This window comes from Catharus ustulatus, chromosome 1 (genome assembly GCF_009819885.2).
Source record: "Catharus ustulatus isolate bCatUst1 chromosome 1, bCatUst1.pri.v2, whole genome shotgun sequence".
Classification (NCBI taxonomy): domain Eukaryota; kingdom Metazoa; phylum Chordata; class Aves; order Passeriformes; family Turdidae; genus Catharus; species Catharus ustulatus.
The window spans coordinates 108,039,571-108,067,456 of NC_046221.1; the positions used below are offsets into that span (position 1 = coordinate 108,039,571).

General features: G+C 40.6%; 1 protein-coding gene across 1 annotated transcript in view; it reads right to left on the bottom strand.

The window, feature by feature from the left end:
- Positions 1–11,774: 11,774 nt before the first annotated feature.
- LOC116996323 (ankyrin repeat domain-containing protein 12-like) overlaps positions 11,775–27,886 on the bottom strand; it is a 60,373-nt gene continuing 44,261 nt past the window's right edge. The window contains exons 8-11 of the mRNA XM_033059816.1: positions 23,184–27,868; positions 16,737–16,835; positions 14,411–14,554; positions 11,775–11,933 (exon numbers count right to left, since the gene is read on the bottom strand). Of these exons, the coding sequence (XP_032915707.1) occupies positions 11,775–11,933; positions 14,411–14,554; positions 16,737–16,835; positions 23,184–27,868 (5,087 nt within the window). The remainder of the gene's footprint in view (positions 11,934–14,410; positions 14,555–16,736; positions 16,836–23,183; positions 27,869–27,886) is intronic.

Sequence of the window (27,886 nt, forward strand, 5' to 3'; positions counted from 1 at the left end):
TTCCTCTAACTCATCCATACTAGTAATTCCGGTTTGGCCAAAAGACTGTGGCTACATGACAATAATTCACAGCCTTGAATTACATCATAGTGCAAAACACAGACAAGCCAAGAAGTCCCTTTGGTTGTCCTGTCTAAGAATTTGGTTTTAATGACGTCTGTCTAACTATCACATTACACGCAACTGGGGAGAAAACAAAATCCTGTTACTGGAAACACTGACCAGTGGATCTTTCCATCCCTGGCAAATCTGTAACACATCAGGCCAGAGAAGATGATGCCCATTGCATCTCTTTGATCCCACTATCCAGAGGCAGAGGAGGGACATACTGCAGTAGATGCTCATGGACATGAGAGAAGGGCAGGAAGGTGTTTTGGTTTGAAATTCTCCTGTCCTGGAGTCTACACCCATGGTTCCACCCCAGCTGGGTCAGGGGCACCTCTCCTTGCAGGTAGGCACCAATGTCACTGCAAATGTAATGTTTCTTTCTGAAGCACCTTGGGAAGTAGCTTATGGGACAAAATTCCACTTTTTAAATAATTATTTGCTTGCTATTGTTAAGAAACAAGGTATGGGAGAAAGGAGGCATTTTAATGCCAAATGTCAGGAGCATGTTTGCAAGGCATGGCAAGAACAGTTTTGCACGGTCATGTATGATCCCTGTTCTCCATTTACTCTGCAAAAGTGGCAACTGCAACAATCCACAGCCTGCTCAGCTGCACAGTGACCACCCCTCACTCACACCAGCTCATGTGGGCACACAGAATACCAAGGAGTGCACTTCAGATGGGGAGACCAGAGCAAAGTCTGTCTGGGGACAGGAGCTGCAAGGCTCCCATGTCTGGACAAGCACTGAACAAGTCCTAGAGTGTGCTGCAGACAAGCTACAATGTACTAATGCAGTATAAATCCACGGATTCCCTCTTTTTTCATTCACTTCATCCCATATCACAAGTTGTCTTAAATCCAGTAAAGAAACAAAATTCACCAACTATTGCTTGTGATACATAATGCTGAGAAATGCTGTGGCCTGCACAGTTTATTGTGACTTGTTTGCTTCACTGACTTATTGAGCATGAACTCCTGCTCCACATGCATTTCTGCAATAGGCAGCCCCATAAGTATCAATTTTTACTGAAAGAGTGGAAAACTACTAAGATTTATTACTTTTTCATCCTCAAAATTTATGAATGGCACCTATCACTGTTTCCACACAAACTGTGCTGTTTCCAAGTAGAAGATGAAAAACAGGTGAATAACAAAATATGTACATTTTTTCCACAAGAGGAGACGCCACAAACTTAAAAAGATGACTTATTTGAATTAATGATGCATTTCTAAAATATTTATCTTATCATTTGATAAACAGATTTTGTCAGTCTTTAGAATAAAAAGCCTGAATAAAACAACTTTAACAATAACCATGAGTACTGTTACTTTGACCAGAGAATAATATTAATACATATTAGCATTAAAAATATCCAATTTATTCTTCCAACAGTAAAACTGGGTAAACAGCTTCTACATTTTAGAGACACCAACGGGCCATCATGTGGGAGGAGGCAATTCTCACTAAACTGTTACATGTAATGCATGAACAGAAGCCAGAAAGTTCACTAAAGTTGTTTCAGTTTTATGGAAGAGTATTCTCAGGGAACTAAATGTAGTCTTAAATTCTGCACTTGCAACCTGTTAAAAAAATTCTGCTTGGCATCTATGTGTGTAAGCACTGACTTGGGGACAGCATCGTTAAACCACCTGTATTGTAACAAGTTTGTTTTTACAGGAAGGGCTTATGAGCAATGCATATTTTAGGAGGGTGATTGGTTGCTGTTTGGTTTTTGTTTGTTTGTTTGTTATAATTATTATTTCTTTATTTTAAAGTTGGAGGGAGAAGAAGGAAGAAAGAACAACCTAATAATTAGTCTTCTGCCACTTCAGGGCAATAACTGTATGTTTTTCCCTATATATCTTTGCATATCCATGGTTTCCTTAACCAGTTTTGAGTCCTCCTGCCTGACTCATCCACACTGGATACTGGTACAGGATACATCTTTTTAAAAGAATGCTTATATGTGACGTGGGTGAAGAGCGGCAGAATAAGGAATGTTCCTTGTTGATAGCTGGGGGTGGTGAGGCGTCAGTGGAAGAAAATATTACTCATAAGTCAACTTGGCAACTTCCCAAGCTGAACTACTGAAGGTGCATTGGAGAATGTATCCTGCTAGGCAAGAAATAAGCCTCACAGTTTAAAAATACAGTATTAAATAGGAAGTAGGCATGTTTGTACAATAAAGATACTCCTACTCCAGAGAGCAAACAAAAATGTCTGGAAGATGTTTAACATCTGAGGTTTTTTTTGAAGCTTTCTTGAAATTCCAGAGAGTATTTTCTTGGTGGAGGGAGAAGCAGGACCTGAAGGCATTGGAAACCTCTCTGCACACTGGAAGGGTGAGTGAAAGAAAGAGAGCTTTTTTTCCTAGAACAGTTTAATAACAGAAAATCTCCTGGAAGTGAACCAATCAGAACTGTTTTGTTAACCCAGCCGGGTTATGTACTGCAGCTACAACACACACACTGGAAGTAATTTTTAGATGCCAAAGCCCTGAAGTTAAGGAGTGGCATTTATTTCATACCACGGGGCTAAAATGTCTTGGAAATCCTTTCAGACTGACAGTTTGTATACAAGATTGACAGGAGGTGAAAAAGACAGATGAAAAGAGATTTTAATTGGAACGATACCACCAGCTGAGGTGGCTGCAGGTCTGTAGAGTTTGGGAGAGAAATCCTGTTTTCTCCACAAAACAACCTCTCTTTAGAAGGATTGTGAAACCATGCCTGAATTATAATGCCATTTGTTTACTATGCACAGCAACAGATTAAAGCACTGTTGCAGATGAGACAGCAAAGCTCAGCTTCCACCCAACACTGACATTCCACCCAAGCTTGGCTCCTGCTGGGAGCTCTGCACCTCAAGAGCCAACCTGGGACTCGCCTCAAACCCGTTTGCTGGGAACAATTGTGGGAACGTCTCATCCTGAGGTTTCTGCCTTCAAGGATTTCCTCCATGCTGCAAGGACACAATATGTGCCTCCCCTCCGCCCAGCCTGGCCTTTTCATCTCCTCCACACATGGAAACATCAAAACAACCCGCACGGCCAAGTCAACAGCAGATGTGCTGCAATAAACACTGCAGCACACGCTCCGTGCGCACCCAGAGTTCCACCTGGAATGCACAGCTCATGGACTCCTATTCCCCAGTCCCAGGGAAAGGAGCTACAGTCAGAGCCTTGGAGGGAACTAATTTTGTGGACTCACTCTCTACTCTCCCAAGTTCTACCCACAACTCTCTTAACAACTACAGGAAGCCACAAAGTTTCTTAGCAAAGGCAGAGCTTATGCAGAGATGCCTCAAGCTATTTTCTTACAAGCCTTTGCTTATGGAAAAAAGAGGAGTACCAATGAAGCTAGAGCCCAAGATACAAAGGAAAGCTGAATCCATGTGAGTTGTTGATCTCATGCACTGTTCTGGATCTAACAAAATAAATATTTATGTAGGGACCACCCTTAAGCAGAGCAGCTCCCAAGGAGTGGCAATAATGCTGTACTGACTTCTAGCATGCTGGTAAAAATATTTATGTTAACTGTATGCTTTTTGAAAGAGCAGGTCTCTTGTCTCTCTGTCTCCAGGACAGGCAGCCTTGCTTTCTGCACACAGATGCAGATGACAAACATTCACAATCTGTTTGCTCCTCCAGTTGTCTCCGAGTGACATTATCTTGGCTTCAAGATATGGATTTTGCCAAACTTGGACAGCGATAAGAGTCAGTGAGGGAAAAATGTCATGTGTAGTCAAGCAACCTCCCTCAACATGGTATTTCATTTTAAGTTCAGATTCCTCCAGAAGAGTTTAGAGGGGAAAAAAACTACATGGATATACTGTACTTGCATACCCTTCCAGGAAAGAACATTCATTTCATATAACTATGCAGTACTTCTGCCACAACAGCACTGAAGTTTAAAAAAACAAGAACAAAAAAGCCAAGAAGAAAGATGACAATTGCTTTAAGTCAAAACTTCAAGATACTTCCTATCCACAATCAGACTAGTCTGACCTGATCTGTTCTTCTATAAAGAATGAATACTGACTGGTAAGTCAGGCCCATGTGCAGGAGGACAGCAGCCAGATGGTGGAAACGAACAGTGTAATTCCCCTGCAACTGCACACAACTCAGCCTAGGCTACTTCAGGGCCTCAGATATTGCACATGATTTTGATTTTAGGGAAATGCATCACCTGTACAAAGTAGGAGAGAACACACCTACCACAGGTAAAGCAGTTCAGTGGTTTCTCTGCATGCACAGGGCTGTGCTGCTACAGAGATGCCAACACAGTCCAAGGAAAGCAGAGTGGTATGAGCCATTTCCATGCACTGCTGAACCTCAGCCATTTGTTGCCAGCTGAGTAAGGACTCCTGTAGCATTAACTCCACCCCTCCTGGGCTATGCTCTATACAGACTAGCCCATAAAAATAAAGTTTAAATGCTTGCTCTCTCAAGCTTAACTCACTAAATCGAGATGATTACTCAAGGAGGAGATATCTGTTCCTTCATAGCATGATGGACTCCATCAGTGGCACCAGAAAAGGAGGAACATCTTCCCTGTTCTCCCTTTGCTTACGGAAAAGCAAGCAGCAGACCAACACTTCCAGGACTTAATTCCAGCACCTGGACCAACAACTTTTCCCTGAATGAACAAATCTGTACCACTGGATTTACTGTTTAAGTGCCACATATATCCAATGCCACAATTAGCACGTTACTTCTTACAGGTTTCAATCCTAGAGTTGATTTTAAAAAATACAAGAGAAGGGGCTTGTAAGTGCATCAGTTTGTCACAGTGCACAGTGTCCAACATGCCAGTGAAACCACTGTTTGAAAAGGTAAAAATCAGAAACCTCATTCTTGCACCCCTATTTAACCACTCCATAGACTGTGGTGGGACTGGAAGAAGCAGCAATTTCTTTTTTTTACATTTAAAGCAAAGGCAGTGCAGAACCCAGAAAGATGATGGTTCAGCCTACAGTCTTCCTTCCACAGGATGGATTTGTGAATCTGGCAAGTGTTTTTATTTGTAACCAGACAAATTTTAAACAGAAGTCAATGAAATTAAGTAAACATGGAAATGCTTGAGGCCACTTCTCTGAAAGAGATGCCTCTTTCAGGCTGTGACCATGCATTTGCAGTAAGCACATTCGCATGTTACAGCCATATGACGTTGGTGCTCTGTTATTGCATTTCCAATCTACAAAGAGTCAGTAGGAAACAGTTGTTTTTAAAGAAGCTGCAGCTGACCACATGAAGCCTCCTTTTTCAGTCAGAGTCAAGAAGCATGCTCTGTTTACTATTACTAAAAAAAACCACTTGGTAACTACCAGAACTGCTTGTCATTTTGCTAGAAAAGGCCCTTTTGTTCTGCTGCACACCACATCTCTTAACTCCTGTTCTAAGAAGGGCAACCTGGTCTCACTCTGTTTCTTTCACTGTACAGACATGCAGCGAGTCAAAAGCAGCATCTGAATTTAACATCCATTTCCTACCAGTTCAGCTCATAAGTATTTGAGTTGGTTTTTAGGCATCTTCTAATTCACTGTACAAACCTGATGTTACGGAGAGCATCGGGTGTCAACTTCTGACCCTCTGCTTGAGATTTAAGGAACTGGAGAAAATGAAAGTTAAGGGGAACATCTCAGACAGACATAACCCTTGGCTTGAAAAAGTTTCAATTAAAAAAAAAAGAAACATGCCCATATAAATACGCACTTGGTATTCTCTGACTATGAAATGGTTGTTAATCTGCACTTATATGGGTAGGAGACCAAACCAACATCTCTAAAGAGACACTACTTCACATAAAATACCAGTTACTTGATCGTTTCAGGACGCAGTTTCGGGACTGTTTTTTGAACACTCCAAAGCAGACAGAGGACACAGGACTCATACCTGTATCAGGCATTTGCTGACATCGCTGGCACAGAGAGCCTTGTTGCAGCCTGTTGATGGTGGGATCCACAGCAGGAACAGAAGGACAGTGACTGTGGGAGCTGCGATGTACTGTGACCTCATGTTTCCTGCAGGTGAGCAATTTTCACAAGGACTTCAACCAGCACTGAAACAAGAACCAGTGACTAAAAAGGCTATTGGCACACAAGTTAAATTCTATTCCATTCCCCCCTTGCAATTCCTTCAACAAATATGAATTTTTAAAAAAAATTCAAATTTGGTTACTTAACAACAAACCAAATCCCTCCTCCTCCAGCCAAATTGTTTATACATAGCTTTCTGCTGTTGCACCTTTGGATTAAAACTACAATAAACTTGAGGTGAGCAATCTCAAGTTTGCAGTATCAGATATGACATCCTATAAGCAGAGATGATAAAAAAAGCCTCGGATGAGAAAACCCACCAAAGAGACCTAATTTTGTAAATGCCCAAAGCAGACAGATGGGTTTTGTGTCGTATCTCCTCAGGCTAAGGTACACACAGGTCTGTAGGACTGAGGTCATACAGCAACCTTTTACAACGAGGTAAGTTGTCCCTGTCATCTTTAATGCAGACAGGCAGCTGTTTTCACATGGACCCTTAGATGTCACACAGGCTTTCAACTCAAACACAGAGTGTTAACTTTTTAAAAAAAATATATAAACAATATTAAAAAATAAGTACCAGACACTTTGAACAACGTAACTTCCAAGAGCCAAGCAAGTGTCTGAGGTCAACCAGAGACGACAAGCATCTGCTACATCAAACACACAGGGAACCGGTTTGTTCAAAGCATTCCACCTTCTCCCTTTGTGAAAACACAGCCTGTCGGCAGGTGGTATTTGCGACAAATATATCACGATTAGCAGCGTGCCGCTCAGTTTTGTGCTTCACATATGAACCCGGCCAAAAGAGGACCTATTGCAGCAGGCACTGTACCAATATATAATAAAAGGCAGCCCATGTTTGGGCAAGCTCACACTGAGCCTGTATTGTTCTCCTAAGAGAGAAAGAATGCTAATGGAGCACTGGATTGCTTTCTTTTGGTATCTAGAAATGTTTTTCTGTTTTATGAACTACAAAACCCAACACCCTCATTGAGCAAAGAAGTGGAAAATACATAAAGAAGGCACGATATGGACATAGCAAGTCTGCGTCCGATTAGTCCTTCTTACAGTGGTTGTTAAATGCCTCTGATTCTGGCCGCGCTGGGCACGCCGCCATCTGTACCAAGCAGGGCTGGGGAGACCCCCCGGCACGACCCGGGGGCACGCACGGAGAGCGCGGGATCTCCTCGCTCACCGCGCTCCCTCCCTGCTCTCCGGAGCCCAGAGTGCTTCCCCAGCAGCTCCAGCTGCCGGCCCGGCCCCGGCGGGAGCCGCATCCCGGGCGCGGGAGCCGAGGCGAGCACGCTGCCCGCGAGGGGAGCGATGCGGGCGGGCTCGCTCCCTGCCGCCGGCCCGGCCGAGGGCTGCCTCACATGAGGGGTCCCGAGCGCGGGGCCCAGCGACGCCGGCTCCAGGCGCTCCCCGGGATGCGCACCGGGCTCCGGCGCCCCTTCCCGGCCCTCCCCCGCCGCTCCCGTTCCGATCCACCGACCGCTGCTTTCCCAGACTTTTATCCGGCGTGGCGTCCCCCCGGAGCAGGACCCCCGCCCGCCGCCCTCCTCTCCCGCAGCCCAGCCCGGCCGCACCGGCTCAGCATCGCTCCCCCGCCGCCGGGATCGCACCCGCGGCGGAAAACACCCCAAAAAGCCGCTCCGGCCGATCGACCGCCGCAGCTCCCGAAGGCCCGGGCCCCAAAGATGGCACTGCCAGGGGCCCGGAGGCTGGTGACAGGGAGGGAGATGTGGGAGAACGCCCCCCCGCCGAAGTGGCCCGGGGCAGGCGAGGCCCCGCACGGGGAGCGGGTCTCCTCCTCCGGCAGGCACGCAGGCAGCGGGCCGGCCGCGCCGAGCCGCACCGAAACTTTCCTGCCACAAAGAAGCAACCACGGCTTCGCCGCCTTCTCCGCCTCCTCCTCGTCAGGCACCGGCTCCATCCCTGCGCGCCCCCCGCCCGCTCCCCCCGCGGCGCTCACCGGGCGGCCCGGGCCGGGCACCCCGCGCTCCGCGGGCGGCTCTCGCTGCTCCGGAGGCGGCGACGGCGGCGGCAGCAACCCCGCGCCTCGTCCCACTGCTCCCCCCTCGGCCGCAGGCAGTGCGGAGGCGGCGGCCTCGCATCATCGCCCCGCCTCGGGGCACCGTCAGGCGCCGGGACCCTCCCCCCGGGACCCTCCGCCCCGGCGGGCGGCGGCTGCGCGGAGCGGGCCGGGAGGAGGAGGAGAAGGAGGCGGTAGGGGCCGGTGGATGGGAGCTGCCGCGGACGTGCCTAGCGGGACGGGACGGGACGCACGGCCAGGCCACTGCTTCGGAGGGGCTTCCTCAGGGGAGGACGAGGGAATATCCCCCCGAGTGGGAGCAGGGAGACACTCGAGGGTTCTGCGGGCAGGGAAGGCTGGGGAGGGAGGAGCGGGGCTGCGGGGAGCGCAGGGCGGCCGGTACAGCGCTGCCGTGCCGGAGGGAGCCGGGAGGAAAGGAACCGAGGGGCAGCGCCGCTGGAAACGCCAGCGGGGAACGCGATGAGCTTCCCCGAAGGCTGAGAAGGTGCAGGTGTCCGAGGGAGGGCAGGGGCCGCCTGCATTGGGAAGGGACCCTGGGCTTCCGAACCGCCTCTCCCAGGACCTCTAAAACACTGCAGGGCAACTTTATGCTCCCACGTGCCAAGCTCCGAGGGCCCAAGGTAACAAGGTTGGTCCATGGAAGAAACACAAGAGGATCCTGACTGATAGCCAGAAACTCAAGAGTAGCTCTCAGGCCTCCCAGGAGGCAGCTAGACCCTCGCGAGGGGAATAGAGCCATCATGCCAATGAGAAAGTATTTCCTCTCATCCCTTCTTCCCAGCTCCTGCCACCGTCGAGGGAAATCCAAGCCCGGTGTCCTTAAATAACACGAGGTATCACCCCACAGAGTAAACTCGGGGAAAAAAAAAAAAAAAAGACCGGAACTAACCCTGGATTCAAAGCAGAAGCCAAGAGATTGTTATCTATGGGATTGAAACGTTTGGAGCAATAAAACTTACTAAGAAATTGCAATTGTAAAAACTGAATTGCACAGACCCTGATACTGGGAAATTGTTTCTCCTTATAAAGAAGACAGAGGCTAATGTTAAGAAACATCTGTCTTCAGATCTCTTTACAAGATACTGCCAAAATATTTGTTCTTGTCTCCTGCATACCAAGTATTTTGGTCACACACTTCTTTTCTAACACAGTCAAGGTTCCTGCAACCCAGTTTCTGTCCTTTTTGCTAGCCTCTTAATTACTCCTGTCTCATATTTCTGACACTTCCAGTCATGTCTGTTACTTTTTACTACTCTAGTAAGTGTCTGATAGAAGTAACTTGTACCCACTTACTAACACCTTGCAGTTTTATCCCTTTTTCCTCATCTTTTCAAGCAGATAATAGAGATTTCTGCAGCATTTTAAGATTTTACAGCTATGTGCAGAAGAGTATTTAATTTTGAGAAGAAAGTAGCTTTTTCCTCAATAGTTCCAATCCTGAATGGGGCCAGGAAGATATTCCTGTAATAAAAGTAGGAATAACTTCTCCTTGCACAGGTACCTAACAAATTAAAAGTGAGGGGAAAAAAAGTTACAGGGCAGGAACTACAGATTAATTGCTTTACTGTGCTTGAGTTACTCTCTGTTTTAAACTGGCACTAGCAGTGATGTGCAGATGGAAGGAGCCTGCTGTCCACAGAGTCCCTTGTTCACTGCCCGTTTGCCCTCTGCCCCAGGAAATGCCCCCTGGACATTCACACAAGCACAAGGAATAAATGCTCTGTGGTAGCTCACCTAGTCATTAAAAATCAGTTCAAACAAAGGATTTTAAATCTCTTATTCTGAGTAACCAGCTGTCCTGCCCAAGCCTCGTTTCCTTCAGAAATAATTTCACAGACATCAGATCCCAAGCACTCTTGAATAATTTATGGCCTGGAGGGTAACAAATCTTTTTCATGAGTATCTGTAACCTCCTACTAATAAATAATTAACTGTTTGCTCATTAACAGTACTAAGAATAAAAAAGCATTAAATTTCCATTGAGTCTCCTAATATATTCCAGGAATGCTAAGGTTTAATGCATCAAGTGTTCCAATATTAAGAAATTTCAACTTGTAACATGACCAATAAAATTTATTAAGTATTATATTTACAACTATTTACATATCCCTTCCATAGATTAATATTAAAATAGACAATATACAATTTAAGAATTTTAATTCAAAGGCATTTTGTTGGAAAAAATAGGCTCTATTACGAGACCACCATATAAGAGCAAAAGGTTTTTTTGTTTTACACAAAAATATTTTCAGTATAGGAAGTCACAGATATGGCATTACAACAGCAGACTAATATGAAGTATGATTTTGTAAATATTACAACAGTTTAGGTATCAGTTATGGAAGAGCAGGAGTTCAGAATCCTGTGGAGCATGCAATACAGTTCAATCCTTTTACAGTTATGGTGATGAAACAAGCAGCTAAATCGAACGCATGCCATACAAAGAGGAACTGCCAACCAGGAACACACTACACTTAATAAAAACAACAACTTTGGTCCAATAAAACATTAGACAAAAACAGTTTTACAGTTAAAATATCTATTTTATACAGGTTTGAACATTAATTACAAGACTATTTACATTTGCACAATATGTATAAAATAAATTATTTAAAAATGAAGACAATATTACATCTTTTTCCAAAAAGAAATCTGTACAGTAATTTACAAAACATAGTAAGATTGATTATTTTCCTCCAAGTCTTCCACTTTCTTCCACAGGCTTTCTCATCATTTTTCTGTGGGAGTTCAACTGTTACTGAAGTTTAATAATACAAAGCTTTATAGCAGATTGTAAGTATCGTTTGCTTTTTGGTGGATGTTTTAGTTATTAACAGCTTCCAGCGCTGTGAAACTCACCAGGTTTTGTCATACTTTTCAGCAATAAGCTCTAAAGCTACAGGCAATTTTAAAATACAGATAACAGCAGTTACAGGGAATCTGAATTTGAAATTAGCATCCATCTTCTGTGTTTAAACAAGTGCCTGTGCCACACTTTTCTGTGGGAACACCTGAATTATTGAGAAACGTGGTATTCCCCAGAATTAAGTGCTCTGTCTCAAAAGAAAATACCTTTGTGCATCACTGCACCTCAGTCTCTACAGGAGGGGCAAGCCAGATGGTGCTGGTTGTCATATGGGTGTCAATTCAAAGTCATCATTAACATCAACAAGAGGAACATAAAACTCCTGGATTTCATAAATGCTGATAGATTTGTATGTAGCAGGATCAAGCTCTTGCAGTTTAAGCTGCCACTCCAGTCTCTGCACCGCATTCAGTGCTGCTGCTTCGTGCTGCTGCCTCATCAAAAGGCAACGTCTGGTTTAAAAATCAAGAAAAAGTTATTGAAAATATTTGAAAAAATACTATTTCAACGAATTTGAACACAGGAAAATGTCTCTAAGAGCCTCTCTGGTGATAGTAAATAACTCCCCCAGTATATATTCAGAAATTTACAAAATATTCCATTACACTACATGGCAACAAAAGTTAGGTTTTTTCTATACTAGCAGACCTTCCTTTGTGTTGCCTCCACAAAAGGCCCATGATACTGCACACAAATCTACTATTTATTCATCTCCTCTTCATAATGACATTTTTTTTTTTTTTTAAGTGGAAAGACCAAAGAGTGTGTACCTTTAATTTGTCAAACTTATCATCAACATCCTGCAGCCATGACATGAACTGTCTTGCATTAAATCGATCCCTCACCGATGTTTTGCTGTCATCAGTCTGCAAGAAAAAAAATTTTACTCAAACTTGATGATTCAATCTTAAAACATACTTTAAAACACAAACCTATTCTGTGGGACATGAACAATAAACAATCCCACAAAAACTGCTTCCCATGGAAAAAGAGATTCAAAGTATAAAGGTGTATAAATGTTGACCAACACTTCCACTGTGAGCCAGCTGCTCACTAAAAATGGGTATTTTCAGATTCCCTCCAGCTATTTACTGTGCTCTGGTTTTGAAATTTAGAGTGGGATGCTTAAAGACTTATACTCTAAAGTCTTCACTAATAAAAGGCAGATCCTTCCACAAAAATTACTGTCTCTTTTTTTCTCTTTAAAATTCAGTAACAAATCAAATCAATATCCCTCAGGGAAAAGCAAAAATTTTATTAACAGAAAACTTAAACAGCCTGATTTAACTAACTACACAAGTATTGAATGCAATTTAAAAAATATTTTTGCCATCACAATCCCTAAAAGGAGATTAAAAAAATTGAACAGACCTGTCTTATGTCCTGCTTAATGAAATAGTTGGCTTTTTAAAAATTCCAATAATTTCATAGGGATTTGGAATCTCACATCTGCCCACTTTGAGAAACTAGATATATTCTATACATAGTCCTAAAGCGAGACTATGCCAATCTAACATTTAAAGAATAACCACTAAATACAAGAAGCTGCTGTTCTTCTTTCAGGGAGAAGAGACTGCAGGAATTTGTACTGCAGCAGAAGGAATAAAAAGAAGCCCAACCAAATGTGCAAAGATTGACCTTTCTAGAGAAGAAAATTAGTATTTGCTAATGGGCTAACAGGAAAATGCAGGATGCATTACAAGACAATGTTTTCTTATGTATCTACATTCTTCTCATTAAACAAATTTAAATTAAACCATCAAGTTGGTAGTATAAAACATTGATTTCATTTATGTAAAATATTTATTTCATAATTTGCTGAACATTATATGCAAAGTTATTTCCTAAGAAAAATTACTACAGACTGAAACACAAAGCTGTTGAAGTAGTGAGGGAGGAGAGGCATTTTATTACTGCTCTTGTTATTATAAAGATGATCAAAAAAATGGCAATACTTGGAGGTACACACAACACCTCAACTTCTCCCCCAACAACGATTCCTTTTGTTTCAGAAAATTCAAATACATTATCAGTTTACTTTAAAAGAATTGTAAAATCTTTACTACAAAAATGCAGTTATGTGTTCAACTCATGTATTCCTCATCTCTGAAAAGCTCAAGGTCTATGAATTGGAGCAGAAATCAAGCAAAGTATATTCAGAATTTGGAAGAGAAAAATGTTTGCCCTATCAGTTAGAAGTACTAAGGAAATGATGCTTTAAAAATTTATCTGTATAAAACTTTAAAATGAGACAACAGTACAGTCTCCATAAACTGCTATCTCCTGCTGAATCACCTGTTGGGCATAGCTCTAGTTCTTTAAAAGACTGGGGAAAAATGTAGTAAGAGACTGAAGAAACACTGGAAGCTGTAATAATTCTATAAAGGGCTCCGAAGCTAATGCAAAATCTCCCATATGTTGGAAATGTGTTCCATTTTAAAATGTCCAACATCCAATGCATCAACACATTTATTCCACCCAAAACATCAACATTTCCTCCTTGCATTATGTGCTGCTCACAGTCACTGTGACAGGTGTCAAATGCTGGTTCCATGTTTGGAAAAAACTGTCCACAAATACCAACTCCATGAGATTATTTTCTCTTAGAGATACAGTTGCAGCCAACTTTGAGTGGCAGTGCATAAAACATACACAGATTGTGAAGCACACTGCTTATTTTATGTTTTAATGAGGACTAAATATCCACATTGAACATGTAAATAACATAGCACAAGTAAGTCCTATGCAGCCTAAAGTATTTTGAAAAAGGTTATTTAATCTGGTAGCATTCAACATTTCACTGTTGGCCATTTGTTTTTTATGGTACAGTTCTAGCGACTGTATTGTACAGAGGAGAAAAGAATAATGTGGATATATCCACAAAACATTTCCAAATTTCATAAACCAATTTTATAATTTCACACACTACTGCATTCCAATTATCTTGATTACTGATTGATGTGATCTTCTATGCTAATGATTTCTTTGCTCTTGTTTAAGCTGTATTTGTAAGCTTCAAAAACATGTTCTGTTTATGATTGAAATCTGTTTTCTATAACAAGATCAGTAGAAGAATTTTCTTATTCTATCCATCCCATAATTCCTGGAGGTGAAAGAAAACCAGACATGGTACAAAAACAAAAAAACCTCATACACACACCCCTATCTTCCTATTACTGTACACCCAATTGAGGCCCCAATATAAGTAACAACCTACAGTGGGCATAATCTTAATTCCAGGCAAATCAATGACAATTTTTCTATGGGAACAGAATTCTCACCAAATGCTTAAGCAAGGCTAGCCAGACCTTTTTGTCTGAAGTTATGAGGGATAAATCTTTACCTGAGCATCCAGAGGCACATTGTACACCTCAGCATCCAGCAGCACAGTGCAGGCACTGAAGGGTAGAGTTTGATTAGCCAAGGTCCTGGCTGCTCGGTAGTGAACACGCAGAACCTCTTGTTCATTAGAGACAATAAGCTTTTCCTAATTAAGATATCAACATACAAATACACATTTAGTAAATTAAGCATTCATTAAAATGTCCGCTAATTTAAATGTTTCTTTTTAAGGGCTTACACTTTTGAACAGTGGGAGAAATGGGCAGCTGAAGACAGGAGGGGTTGTTCTTCTAATGAAATCCAAAATTTCAATTTCATGATGCAAAGAGTGTTCCGTGGATGTCAGAACTGAAAACACCTTCTCCTTAGCCCCAGCCTCCATTGATGGCTGAATGGTTCCACTCATTGAGGCAAGTTCTGGTTAATGAGGGTGGGGAAAGATGAAAGGTAGCAGGAGCATAGGGTTGGGATACAGATTTGTGAATGTTAACCGTATGAAGCCTTTTACTCCAGGCACAGTGGCCAAACAAACTGAAGCAGAAATATAATATATAAAATATATTTTATATAATGATATATAATTATATAATATGTTTTAAACAACATGCAGTAACTCCCCAAATTTCCAGCTGCATAAATACTCTTTCCTAAACTGAGACAAGAAAAATACAACTCACTTGACAAAGCTTGACTTCCAGTTGTATAAAGTGGATTTCATTTGAAGAACAGCCCTTAATGAGTAAAATAATTATGAACATGCACAATTTTTTTAAGACCTAGAAGAATGTTTGTATGTGTTTACTGCTCCACAATAAAATGGCTCTATTTTTTAATCAAAATAAAATAAGGTGGATTATAATTTTATAACGTATTTCCTGGTTTTAGAAAACAGGGAAAGGAGCACCTTTCCTTTGGTTAGAACCATAGAGTCTGGGTTGGAAGGGACCTTAAAGATTATCTGGTTACAACCCCCCAGCTGTGGGCAAGAACACCTTCCACTAGACCAGTCTGCTCAGGGCTCCACACAGCCTGGCCTTGAACACTACCAGGAACGGGGCATCCACAGCTTCTCTGGGCAACCTGTTCCAGTGCCTCACCACCCTCACAATGAAGAATTTCTTCTTAATATTCTAATCTAAATCTCTCCTCTTGTGGTTTACAAGTGTACCTCCCCTTCTCTTATCACTATTTGTCTGTATTAAAAGTCACTTTCCCTCTTTCATGGAAGCCCCTTTGCATGCTGAAATGCCCCAGTGAAGTCTCCCTGGAGCCTCTCTTCTCCAGGCTGAACAGCCCTAGCTCTCTCAGTCTATTCTCCACAGGAGAGGTGCTCCAGCCCTCTCACCAGTTTCATGGCCCTCCTCTGGACTCACTCCAACAGGTCCATGTCCTCCTGTCAGGGACCCCAGAGCTGGATGCAGCTCTCTGGGGAGCAGGGGGTCTCACCAGAGCAGAGTAGAGGGACAGAAGCACCTCCCTTGCCCTGCTGGCCACAATATTTTTAGTTGCAACTGATTTTCTTTCAGTCAAAACTTGAACCATGTTTACAATCTTGGTACTTCTTATTTTATACTTTTCACTGAAATACTAAATTTAAGTAAAATTCCTCCCTCAGCTGGGTTTGCTAAGTCACATTGAAGTTGTCAATTTAAAAAGCATCATGCTATGTTTGATGTGGCAGCTCCTTGTATAACTATGTGGAAATCCTTACACATCTGTGCCAGAAAGGGGTTCTGCCTGTGCCCACAAGCTATCTGGCTCACAATACTGGCGTCTAAAGCTAGGTTAGCAAGGAAAAAGGGCAACCTAAAAATAAATACTCCTAAAGCAAGAGTATTTTCCGTATTTCTGTATTCAAAAATCAGTGATACCTACAGATGTAGTTCTAAAATAATTTTAGGCAGTTTCTGAGCAGAATACTGCCAAACATATTTTAGTCTTAGAGCCACATGTGTATCCTCTCAATACAGAATTTACTATGTTTTCAATTCTTTAAACTCAGTCAGTTTGGTTCTGAAGTCTACAACCATCATTAGCTTTCAAAACTACAGTGTGAAGCTTCCTTCCCACTGCCTCTAGGATAAATCTGGGACACAACTCAGAGCAATTAGCAGGAAAAAAACTGCTCTCTTACCAACTTGAGGGCTCTGCTAACCAGGTTGAAACCATTTCCCCCCGCTCGCTTAGAAGTTTCTCCAATTAATTAATTTGGATAGAAAGAAGATTATTTGTAAACATTGTTAAATTGAGAAAAATGTTGTCTGTTCATTGCAAAGACAAAAACTCCTAAAGCTTAAATCCAGGACATAAAATTAAATTAGTCTTACCCTTTCAATACTGTGCTGTAAACGTAGCTTCATTCTTACAACCTCCTGTTGTTTAAATAGTTCCTTAAGTGGGTCTGACAGTGATGGAGGTGGTGTAATCTGTGGGAAAAGTATTAAAAATAGTATAGTGAATATATATTTAACATGTTAGCACTGCTTATGTGATTTATATAAAAAACAAAACCCAAGAAACAATAAGTATGGCATTTTAAAAAAAAACATGAGCTTTTTACTGTCCATTAATTTCGTGAATTCGATGTGTAAAAGGTTTTAAGGATTCCATACCATAAAATTCATTTCACCCAAGTGAAAATGGTGTTTCAAGCTGTTTAGTGCATTTAACCAGTCATTATCAGCATTCCATAGCTGCTCCTTTTAAAATGCTATACTGTAGAATATAGTAAGAATACAACTTGCTTTCAGTTTTTAAGATTTTTTTAAAGCACAGCTGTTCATTGTGAGAAGACAAAAACTGGCTAGCAAAATGCAAGAGCAAAGCAAAAAAGTATTGCTAAAAAACCCCCAAATCACTTGATATATTCATACAACAGCAACAGCATTTTATACTGCACAAAAGATAACCAACCATACTCCTAATCTTGCAATCATGCAGAACACAGCCAAGCACAAAAGGCAGACTAGAGACGCAGACAGTAGCTTAAAAAAGTGCTTTTTCCTGTCAGTTATTCAAATAAGTTTCTTAAAAAGAAAATAATTTTAAAAAACCAAATATACTTGAGTGACATATCAACACTTACTGATTTGCTATTCTATAAACATTCTGCATCTTCAGTCAATTATAGTAAACAACCAGAATTACTGTCTGGTCTGAGATGTATGAAAAACAAGGCACCTGGAGCTCTCCAGGCAACTGCAGAAATCAGGTGCTTTTTGAGAGGTAACTAATAAAAATCTTGGGAGTTTTAAGGCTCCACCCAAAGTTTACTTTTCTTTATGCCAGTTCGATCTGACAGTTCAGCATGGGTTTTAACAAGTGGCACTGCTTTGGAAAGACCCATTCAAATTACATGAAACAGTACCTTACTACCTCTGATACTCAAAAACCACAGCTCAAATACATACCTGCTACATGTAACTATAGTAAATATGCTAGTTACTATCACCTACCTCGTACCTAACAAACAGAAAGATAAATAAATCTCTTCAATAAGTCCTTCTACTGTCAAGAAGTAATAAATCCATTATTTATTGACACACTATAGATTAAACTAGATTTTTAATATCAATCTTGCACCTACACATTCCAGTAGTGATTTATCTACCAAAAATGCTTGAATTATTATTATTATATTGGAAAATTATTTCAGGACAATTTTTTCCCCAATTGGAAGTTAGCCAATGTCTCTGGAATTATAGAACGTAATACGAATAACTGATTGCAGTTCTTTTCTTAAATTATTTTATCTTATAAAATGGCATTCAACTCCTTCACATTTCAAACTACAGAATAGGATACACTTCATTTTTCTCAGTGAAAACAGTTTGGCTCTCAAGCCAGTAATGTTTATGGCAGAGCCATTTTGTATAAAACATCAGTATTAAAAACAAATATACTCCCTATAGTCTAGTTTTTCCTGAAAACTTTGCATTCATAGTACAGTATAAGAGTGCTGTCACAGTCTTTCAATAAAATAAGACATGTTGCTTCTAAGTAATATCAAGCTTTAATTTTAATAAACCCAAAATATCTCCCAAAATCTCTGTTCTTTTGCTTACAGAAAAGCACACAGATAAGAAACAAGACTGAGAATCTGTCAATAAATAAGCTTTGGGTTTATGCATCTACATTTTCCAGAAATAAAAATTTCAGAGCTGGCAAGCATCCATATCACCTGAACAATGTTACAGAATCACAGAATGGTTGGGTAGGAAGGGACCTTAGAGGTCATCGAGATCCAAGCCGCCTGTCATGTGCAGGGATGCCCCCCACTAGACCAGGTTATTCAAGGCCCCATCCAATCTGCGCTGAACACTTCCAGGGATGAGGCATCCACAGTTTGTCTTGGCAACCCACTCCAGTGTCTCACCACTCTCACAGTGGTGAATTTTTTAGTAATATCTAATCCAAACCTGCCCTCTCTCAGTTTGATGCCATTCACCCTTGTCCTGTGAGAAATATTGTAAAATATTATTCCCTTAAATTTACAGACTGTTTAATTGCACAAGAGAAACGAGGATCAACACCGCAGAAATAATTTGACAAGGAGCTGATCACCTAGACAGCAGAGCTGTGTGGACTTTTATTTAAACATGTAGAACTCTGTGTCAGCAGATTATGTTCAGCCCCGAACACAGATCATGTTCTGACTTGTGTGACATTGACAGATCTCCATGACCCCAGAGATCCCTACTGCCACTGGATACATCCGTAAACTCTTCACTCTTGCCCAGCCCAGCACCACCTGCCAAAATGTACAGCTAAATACTAGGTTTGGTTACAGTAATTTATGGAATGATCTGTTTTTTCCTCTCCTCTTGGAAACTTGGGAAAAGTGAGCCTCAGATCCTTAAGAGTCTGAACGCAGGATCTGGGTAGTCGCACACCACCTGCTGGAAAACCCAGCCTGTGAACCAGTACTGGACTCAGAAAAAGGAAATTGGTTTCTTTGAGATCAGAAAGTCTAACTTAAAGGTCTTGAGGGAGGAACACCCAGAGGAGCCTCTTGGACCTTCTAGTCAAAGAAACTGCTGCTAAAGAGAACACAAAAAAACTGTGTAGGGAAAATACAAGCACACAGGTTGGACTTGCAAGAACAGAGCAGGAAACTGAGCACCACAAAAAAAGGTGCCCTCTGTTTTTTTGCATAACCAAAATATCAAGCTATTTCCTTAAGGGCCCACACTCCATACAGAGGAGAGAGAAACAAAAGGGCGCTGCCCATTTCGGAGAATTTTCTGTTCCCAGTCTGAGAAACGACTCAGAAAAGCCAGACTTAACTTGGCCTTGTGCCTCTGCTCCACCTCACCTGGAGCCAGCCATTAGAGCATGTTTGGTTGGCAAGAGCTCATATTCAAGACATGCCCTCCCCCTCTCCAACACATCAAAATCCGTCAGCAACTTTACTGCAGGCTTGCATGCTTCAAAGCAACTACAACAAGAGCATCAACTCTTCACTCTGTAAGCCTTCAATCCCCATTTGTGCCTGCTACAAACCTTCCCTCTTCTGTGTCATCCAAACAACTGGCCTGCTCTAATGTTCTATTTCATGCATTTTGAAATAAAGTTTGGTAATACCCCTAAAATTAGATTTTACCACTTGAGTTTCTTCAGCAATGCCAGGGAGACTGGACTTTACTAGAAACACATCTGCTAGATAGCCATTGAAGGCTGGCACTGAATCATCCTGGTACCTCCTCTCAGGAGACATAAAGATGACTGAACCCTGTAGAACATGGAACAATCCGAAAGGCAACAGAGCCAAGAACAATTGTAATTTACTCTGTTAGAAGATTCAGATTTGTTTCCTTCTATTTTGAACTGACCTGACGTCTCCCACCTTATGTTCTGTATTTGTCCTGGTGAGAGGGAAGCCGTAATTCATATGTGGATACCTTCACAGCCTTAGGTGATCAAGACTGTATATTACAATATATAAACAAGGCAGTGGAAACAAGGTTTCAGCACACCATCTCCTGGTTCCCACCTACAGCACGTTTGAAGTTCATCAGATAAACTACAGTGCATCATTAAAATTCCAATGCAAAGAACAGTATGTTACACCAACCATTCTAAGTCTCAGAGTGCCAGAGCTAAATATATGGTCTTCACATAGACCTACACAAAGGATATCTGTAACACAGGAATAATTGAAGAAAGAGTATCTACTTTCTGTCTACGTAAATTGATGAGGCAAAAATTTGGTTAACAGAGAATCATTAGAAAATCAAAGGAAAAAAACGTAAAACAAACTCAACGAAAAGATAACTTTACAACTGTTGATTAAATTCTGCATAATAGGCATAACAACATGTTATTAATATTTCATAATTTCAGAGAGACTAGGCCTAGCCTTTCTTTTCACTTTGTTGGACAATGTCTACAATAAACAAACAGTCATTTCTGAGAATGAAATGATCCTTGGTTTAGCAATACTCCTTTTTATGGTATTTGTAACAGGAATTACAGTAATTTCATGACCATAAGGCACACCGGACTATAAGGCACAACTCCGGGAGTCGGCAAATTTCGCAACTTTGTTCATCATATAAGGTGCACTGGACTACAAGGCGCACTTCCGGGTTTGGGCCAAAATTTTAGTCAAAAGAGCGCGCCTTAAAGTCATGAAATTACTGTATTATGATTGTGATTTTTAGTGGTGACAAAATAAAATTATTAAACTATATATATGAGCAAATTCTGGCAGTGAATTAAATCTGAACTATTACCAATTTTTTTTTAACCATTTTTTTTTCTGAAAGGAAACATGGAAAGTTTTATCAAAATTGTATGTCTACACAAGTAGCAGTAATTAAATAAAGCGCTTAGTTGCATTGGAGATTTTTCACACAAACAAAACTGAGGAGTATCTTCTTATTTGAAGAAAACTCATGTTTTTTCTTATACTTTAATTCTAATGAAAATAACCATCAATTTCCTAATAATTTCCTTTGGCTTCTCGAAATTTATATCCTTCCTTTTTACTTCTAGGAGCTCAAAATAAAAAGCTCCACCTGTTCTCTCTACATCTGCAGAATATTACCAGGACCATCAAAGTATATACAAAACAATGAACTGTTTAAACCATCATTACCATCAGAACATGTATGCGTAAGGAAGCAAACCAGAAATCAAAATGAGACAAAAATCAGTAACTGTAGTCCTTCAATTACATATTTACATTTTTATCCATTTTTCTTTTCAACAATTAATTAAAAGTCACTGAGAATAGGAAGTACACATCCATCTCTGGTATTTTCTGAACCTGTTATCTGAGGTTTTGCCTCAGGTACCCACATTTATCTTCATCGACGGCAGAGTCCCTATTATACACACTGTACGGAGAGGGCGCCTGGGGCTGCCTTTGAAAGCCTACGCTGATCGGGTTTCCGTTACTAATTTGTTACTTTGTTGTGCACGGCACGGATCTTTGCAGGAAAAAAAAAAAGTGCGCCTTATAGTCCGGTGCACCTTATATGATCTACAAAGTTGCGAATTTTGCTGACTCCCGGGGGGTGCGCCTTATAGTCCAGTGCACTTTATGGTCGTGAAATTACTGTAAGTCAAAAACTCTGCCCTCCTTATCCCCTCTTATGGTGTCTACACATATTGCCATTTATGATCAGGAATCGAATTCTATTGCTCAGGTAGGAGACGGGCCAGGGAAAAATACATGCCATGCATCTCTACTTCCCACTTATCCCACATTAAGCACTGATGTGTGATGCCAAAGCAGTAAGCTGTAGCTTGGAAACAGTATGTACTTGACTAGTAGCAGCTTAAAAAAAAAAATAAATCTATGCCTCCAGTGATGAAGATGTTACAGAAGCTGCAACAGCTACTGACAAAGATTTGTAGACTTGGGAAGGCTGACAGCCTGGTACATTGTGGTGAAGTTTACCATACACCCTGGTTCACTTACAGACCTTGTAAAAGGGTCATCTAACCCACATCTTTCCTCTGACTATAACTGGCCTACTAATTCCAAAAAGTTGAGAACAGCTCGTACAGGGAATTAGGACTAGCTGTGTAATGAAGCAAATGGTCTTAAATTTACACATTAAACTTCTATTCATTGCTTCATCAAAAAATCCTCAAATCTAATGGAAAAAATTAAAGCTTTTTTACTCTTAAGTAAGGGTGAGTTATCTTAGATGAGCTGACATAACTTGTCTATTCAGAAATGAAGAGCTTAGACCTAAACAAGTGTCTCTGTACTACAGATATTCTTCACTAAAAAGGAAAAAAGCCTCGACATTAGTTAATGAAATTATGAAGACTTTAGATTGATGGATTGTAAATGCCAGGACACAGCAGATTGTAACTGCTGCTTTTGAGATAGCTGGGAGGCACTCTCCTACTTAAAACATTTGGTGATGGACTTAGTATGCTGAAGCACTGCACTTCCACCCCCCTCCAAATGAAACAGCTTTGAGTACATAATGAAATTATTGACAGTAGAAATTCAGAGAAGCTCTCAATAATCGACTACACTTCTGAAAGAGTAGGCTTTATATACTCTGAAACAGTGTTTGTCTGTATGCCCTTGACAGGTGTTTGTCTTACAGTGACTGTGAAACCACTGTTTATATTTCCAGTGAATGGGGTTTTTTAAATATGATGCCATTAATCAATATTAATTTGATGTATGTCAACTTACTGCTTCCAGCAGAATATTCAGATCCTGTTAGGAAGAATACAGAAGTTACACAAATAAAACCAAAACATGCCTTTCATTGTACTACATGTTGAAAGACCATGTTACTTACAGTTGGGATGCATATCTTGCTCAGGGGATTGCCATCCAGCAGGTAGGAACCATTGAAGGTCACATATTCATCATAATATTGAGGTGCCTGAGGAATAACACTGCACAGCAATTTACGCTTCTCTTCTATTTTCTTCCTTATGTGCAAGTATTCAAAATAGGGATTTGCTCTTTCAGAACTGTATGGTTGAATCTCTTCAAGTTTCAGAGAATCAACAATAGCTGCCAGTGACTGCTGGGTCTTCTCCTTGGCCTGCAGCAAAGACGGGTTTGCTTGCACAGGCTGAGGCACACGTGACACCTTCCTTTTACGTGGATGATGTACCTGAGCATCATCATCCTCAGTTAATCTAATTCTTGCTTTCATAGGTGCAGATGATTCAGATTCTTTTTCTGATGCTTGTGTACACCCAAGAGGATTCTGCTTGCCCTGGTTAGCAAGCAAATTTGCTCTGTTCCTTGTGATTCTTTGAGGTACTTCTTGCTGTTCCATCTTCTGATCCTCAGCAATTTCCTCTACTTTAACTATTTGGTTGTATTTATGCATCTCTTCCTGTGTGATTTGCTGTGAACTATTTTCCAAACCGGACAGAGAGGAGTACTGTGGTGGATCATCTGCCAACACATTTTCTCTGTCTGCAGTGCAGGGGCTTTTATTAACCAATTCATTTGTAATTCCCTTTGACATTCCTGAACTTAGCTCACAGAGATCAGCATTGGCTCTACTATCAACATGCACAGAGACCAACTTTTCTCGCTGGTCTTTTTCACTTCTAACACCTGAAGTATCTGCTGTGTTACCATCCACTTCACTCAGGGCATTCTTACAAACAACTTTACTGAATGAGTATGAATTCATATTTAACTGTGAACTGCTATCACTTTCAGGAGCATCTTTCTCTAATGGTAGCATTGGTAAATCATTAACCCTTTCATAGCTCTGTGAAACATCTTTTGCAGAGCTCTCAGAACATAAAGCCATGGGTGTATCAATCTTCTTAATGTCTGAAGGGAAGAAAGCATTTTCCAAGTCTCTGGTACTAGTAGCATCTGTATCCAAAGTAGAAGTTGTAGTCTGAACTACATTTTGCTGTTGTACCAATGATGAATCTTGACTGATCATGCCTGGTAAAGAAACATGTTCTGACACAACTGGAAGTGGCTGGATAGGTAAAGAACAAGGCAACTGTGAAGGCAAAAATGATGCAGACTCTTGAGAACTGGAACTTCCCTTAATTTCAGGGTGCTGAGGCAAAAATTCAGATACTTGTTGCTCTTTTAATGTCCCGCTCTCAGAATTAATTACTGCTACAATGCTTTTAGCATCTTGCTCTGATACACCACAACCTGAGCTGTTGAAGTCATTATTTAATGAATTAAGTCTGTCAAAAGGCACATCCCATAGTTTGGTTTTCTGAGTCACACCACTTTGACTACAAGGCTCTAAATGCAAGTTAGAGTCTTCTGAGGGGCTCATCTGAGCAATATCTTTAATTGTACTTGTCCCCATTGTTGTCTGCTTGTTGCTAACAGCTCTATTTGGGGAAGAGGTGAAGTTTGACTGCAGAACAGTCACACTACTTTGAAAATCTCTTTCAAGCGTGCTGCACGGTAGTTCTGGTTTAGGAGAAGTGCTACCATAAGTCTGAACTGACAGCAGAGTGTTCTGGTTGTTTTCTTCTGATGTTTGAGGCTGTTTGCTGTGTTCAGAAACTGCAGCAGGCATGCTGCATCTTCGAACCTCCGCAACAGGCCTACACTCATTTAAAACCAACTTCACATCTTCAGCAGATGCTGATCTAACATACATTTGTGGGAGCCTGTTCGTGAAAGGTGGCTTAATGCGATCTGGCAACTCAGCAAGACCATCAGCCTCTTTTTCTACAAGGGCTGGTGATTTGGCACTTGCCAAAAATGGTGACTGTGAAAAAGACATTTGGGAATCAGAACCTTCCGGCATAAAGTCTGAATCATATTCAGTTACAGGCCTTGGAGTAGTTACTGTGGTATGGCAAGAATCCTCAGAGCTCGCAACAGAAACCATTGACACTGACCTGGAGCTCAGCCCCATCTTTTCACTTTCTGATTTGGGAGATCTATTTAAATTATCTAGAGACAAGGAAGGCTTTGCAACATTGAGACTTCTCATATCTACTGACTGTGATCTATTACTTGTAGCATCTTTCTGCTGTTTCTCCTTCATACAAACATCTGGCAACTCTGAACTTTTTGAACGAATCAGTTCTTTGCCTTTTACTTCAGCTATTGAGTGTTTGGGTTTTTCCTTCATTTTGTTATGTTCTGAACAAGTGCGGTTTCTCAAACGTTCCTTCTCCTTCTGTTTTATTTTTTCTTTATGCTTTCTATGCCACTGTTCTATTTCCAGATCTTTAAGGCTAAGCATTCTTTCAAAACTAGTTTGCATTAAATCATCATTGACTAATCTTTTCTCTTTAGGCCGAGCATCCTTTGGTGCAGGAGCTGGTTTAGGCTTCAGTTTCTCATGTTCAAGTTTTAGTTTAAGCAAACCACTCTGATGCAGTTTATCTTTATGCTTGTCTCTTTCTTTGTATCTGTCTATATCTTTATCTTTTTTATCTTTCTCTCTACCATCTGGAGTTTTCAACAAATCATCTTTTGGTTTTTCTTTCAAAGATGACAGTTTGTCATGAACTGTTTTGTTACTTTCGGTAATAGTACATCTCCTTTCCTCTTGCATGTGTTTTGAGCTTGCTAATGATGAGGTCTCCTTGTCTTTGGATTTATCTTTTTTTTCAAATTCCTTTTCTTTACTTCTATTTTTTTCTGATTTACTATATTCAGATTCTTTTTCTAACTGTTTGACTTTTCTTTCAGTACAGTGTTTTTCTTTGCTTTCAGCCCAATGTCTGTCTTTATCAGCCTTTTCTTTATCATGCTTCTTATCAGCTTTTTCTTTACTTCTTTCCTTGTCATCAACTTTTTTAAGAGCACCCATGCTTTTTACTTTATCATTTTCCTTATGGCACCTTTCTGCTTGCTGAACACTCGCCTTCTCCTTTACTTTCTCAGTATTTTCATTTACTTCTGCTTTTTCTTTCTCTATTTTGTATTCATGCTTTAACTTTTTCTCTTTTTCTCCATGTTTTCTTTCTATCTTTTCAACATCTTTTTCTTTGATTGAGAATCGCTTTTCTGTCTTTTCTTTATTTTCCTTTAAATTCTTTTCCTGCTTTTCAGTATCTGTTTCTCTTTCTACTATATGCAAGCTGGTTGCCTCATCTTTAACACCAAAACAGAACAATTCTAGTTCTCTATCTGCAAGTGTAACTTCTTTTTCTTCTTTTGTATCTTTTATTTTTTCATCCTTGAGAAACTTCTCATTTTCTTTTTTGTTCTTCTCTTTTTCTCTCTCATCTTTAATACTTCTCTCTTTCTGGAACTGTTTCTCCTTAACTAACTTATCTTCTTTTGCCACACTTTTTTCTAGCTTTGATTTTCTGTCTGAAGAAAGAGATTCATGTTCTGTATTTATCAACGTATCATCATTTTCATCACTTTTGAAAAAGTTCTCTTTCCAAAATTCTCTGTCAAACTCAATACTTCTTTGAACCTCTTTAACATTATGTTTGTGTTTCTCCCTCTCCCCATCCTGTTCCTTTTTGTGCTTTTCCTTTTCTTTTTCTTTGTGCTTTAATTTATGCTTTTTAAGTGTCTTACCTTCCTTGTCAATTTTTCTCAAAGTATATTCTGAATTCTCAAATGTTGAGCTATTATCTTCCTCTTTAATTTTAGGACTAGATTTTTCACCAAATTCCAAGTGAAAATCCTTTTGATGATGCTTGCTTTTTTCTTTGTGCTTGCAAGATTTGCCACTAGAACTTTCTACCAGATAATCAGAATCAGTGTTGTGATCATACCGAACTAATTCAGGCTGCAATGTTATTTCAGAACCGCCTGGTGATAAGCAAGTTTTGGTGTTTTCTTGCTTTAAAGGCGTTGACTGCTTTTCACTTAACCCACAGGGATGCTTTGGAGATTTTCCAGTGGGGATATGAAACAGTTGTAAAGAAGAATCTTCTTTTGAGGTGAAAGACTTCTTAAAGGTTTCTTCCTCTCTAGTTTTATCTAAAGAATCTAACCCAGAAGTAGCTACATTTGTTACTCGAGCATTTTCTTTTTCTTGCTTTACTTCTTGATTCTCTTTATTTTTGCTTTGATTTTTTACCTTCCTTTTAACTTTGCCCTTTTGCTTGTGCTCGTTTGTGACCATATATTCTTTCTTCACTCTGACATCAGAATTTGATGTCTCTGAAACAGAGCAAGGAGAGACCATTTTCTTGTCCTGAAGTATTTCTTCATCTGAACTTTCAGAACTTGAATACAGAACTCTAGAGGGTTTCTGCTTTTTGTTTTTGAATGATTTTGAAAAGACAACTTTTTCTTGTTTCACAAACAAGCTGGTCTTTTCAACTTCAGTCTCATCTTCTTTCCTTGGGTCCTTTCTAAGAATGTGTTTGTCATCAATCATTTTTTTCATTTCATCTTCATCATCATCTTTGAATTCATACTCATCTAGAGCAGATGGAAGTGGTGCCTTACTAGAGGATGTTTGTTTGCTGTTGTTGGCTACAGAGTCCTTTTCTGCTTCTGAATCAACATTCCCATCTACGCTGGAAGGATTTACTGATGGAGTTTCTTCAGAATCTAGAGTAAGGAAACCAA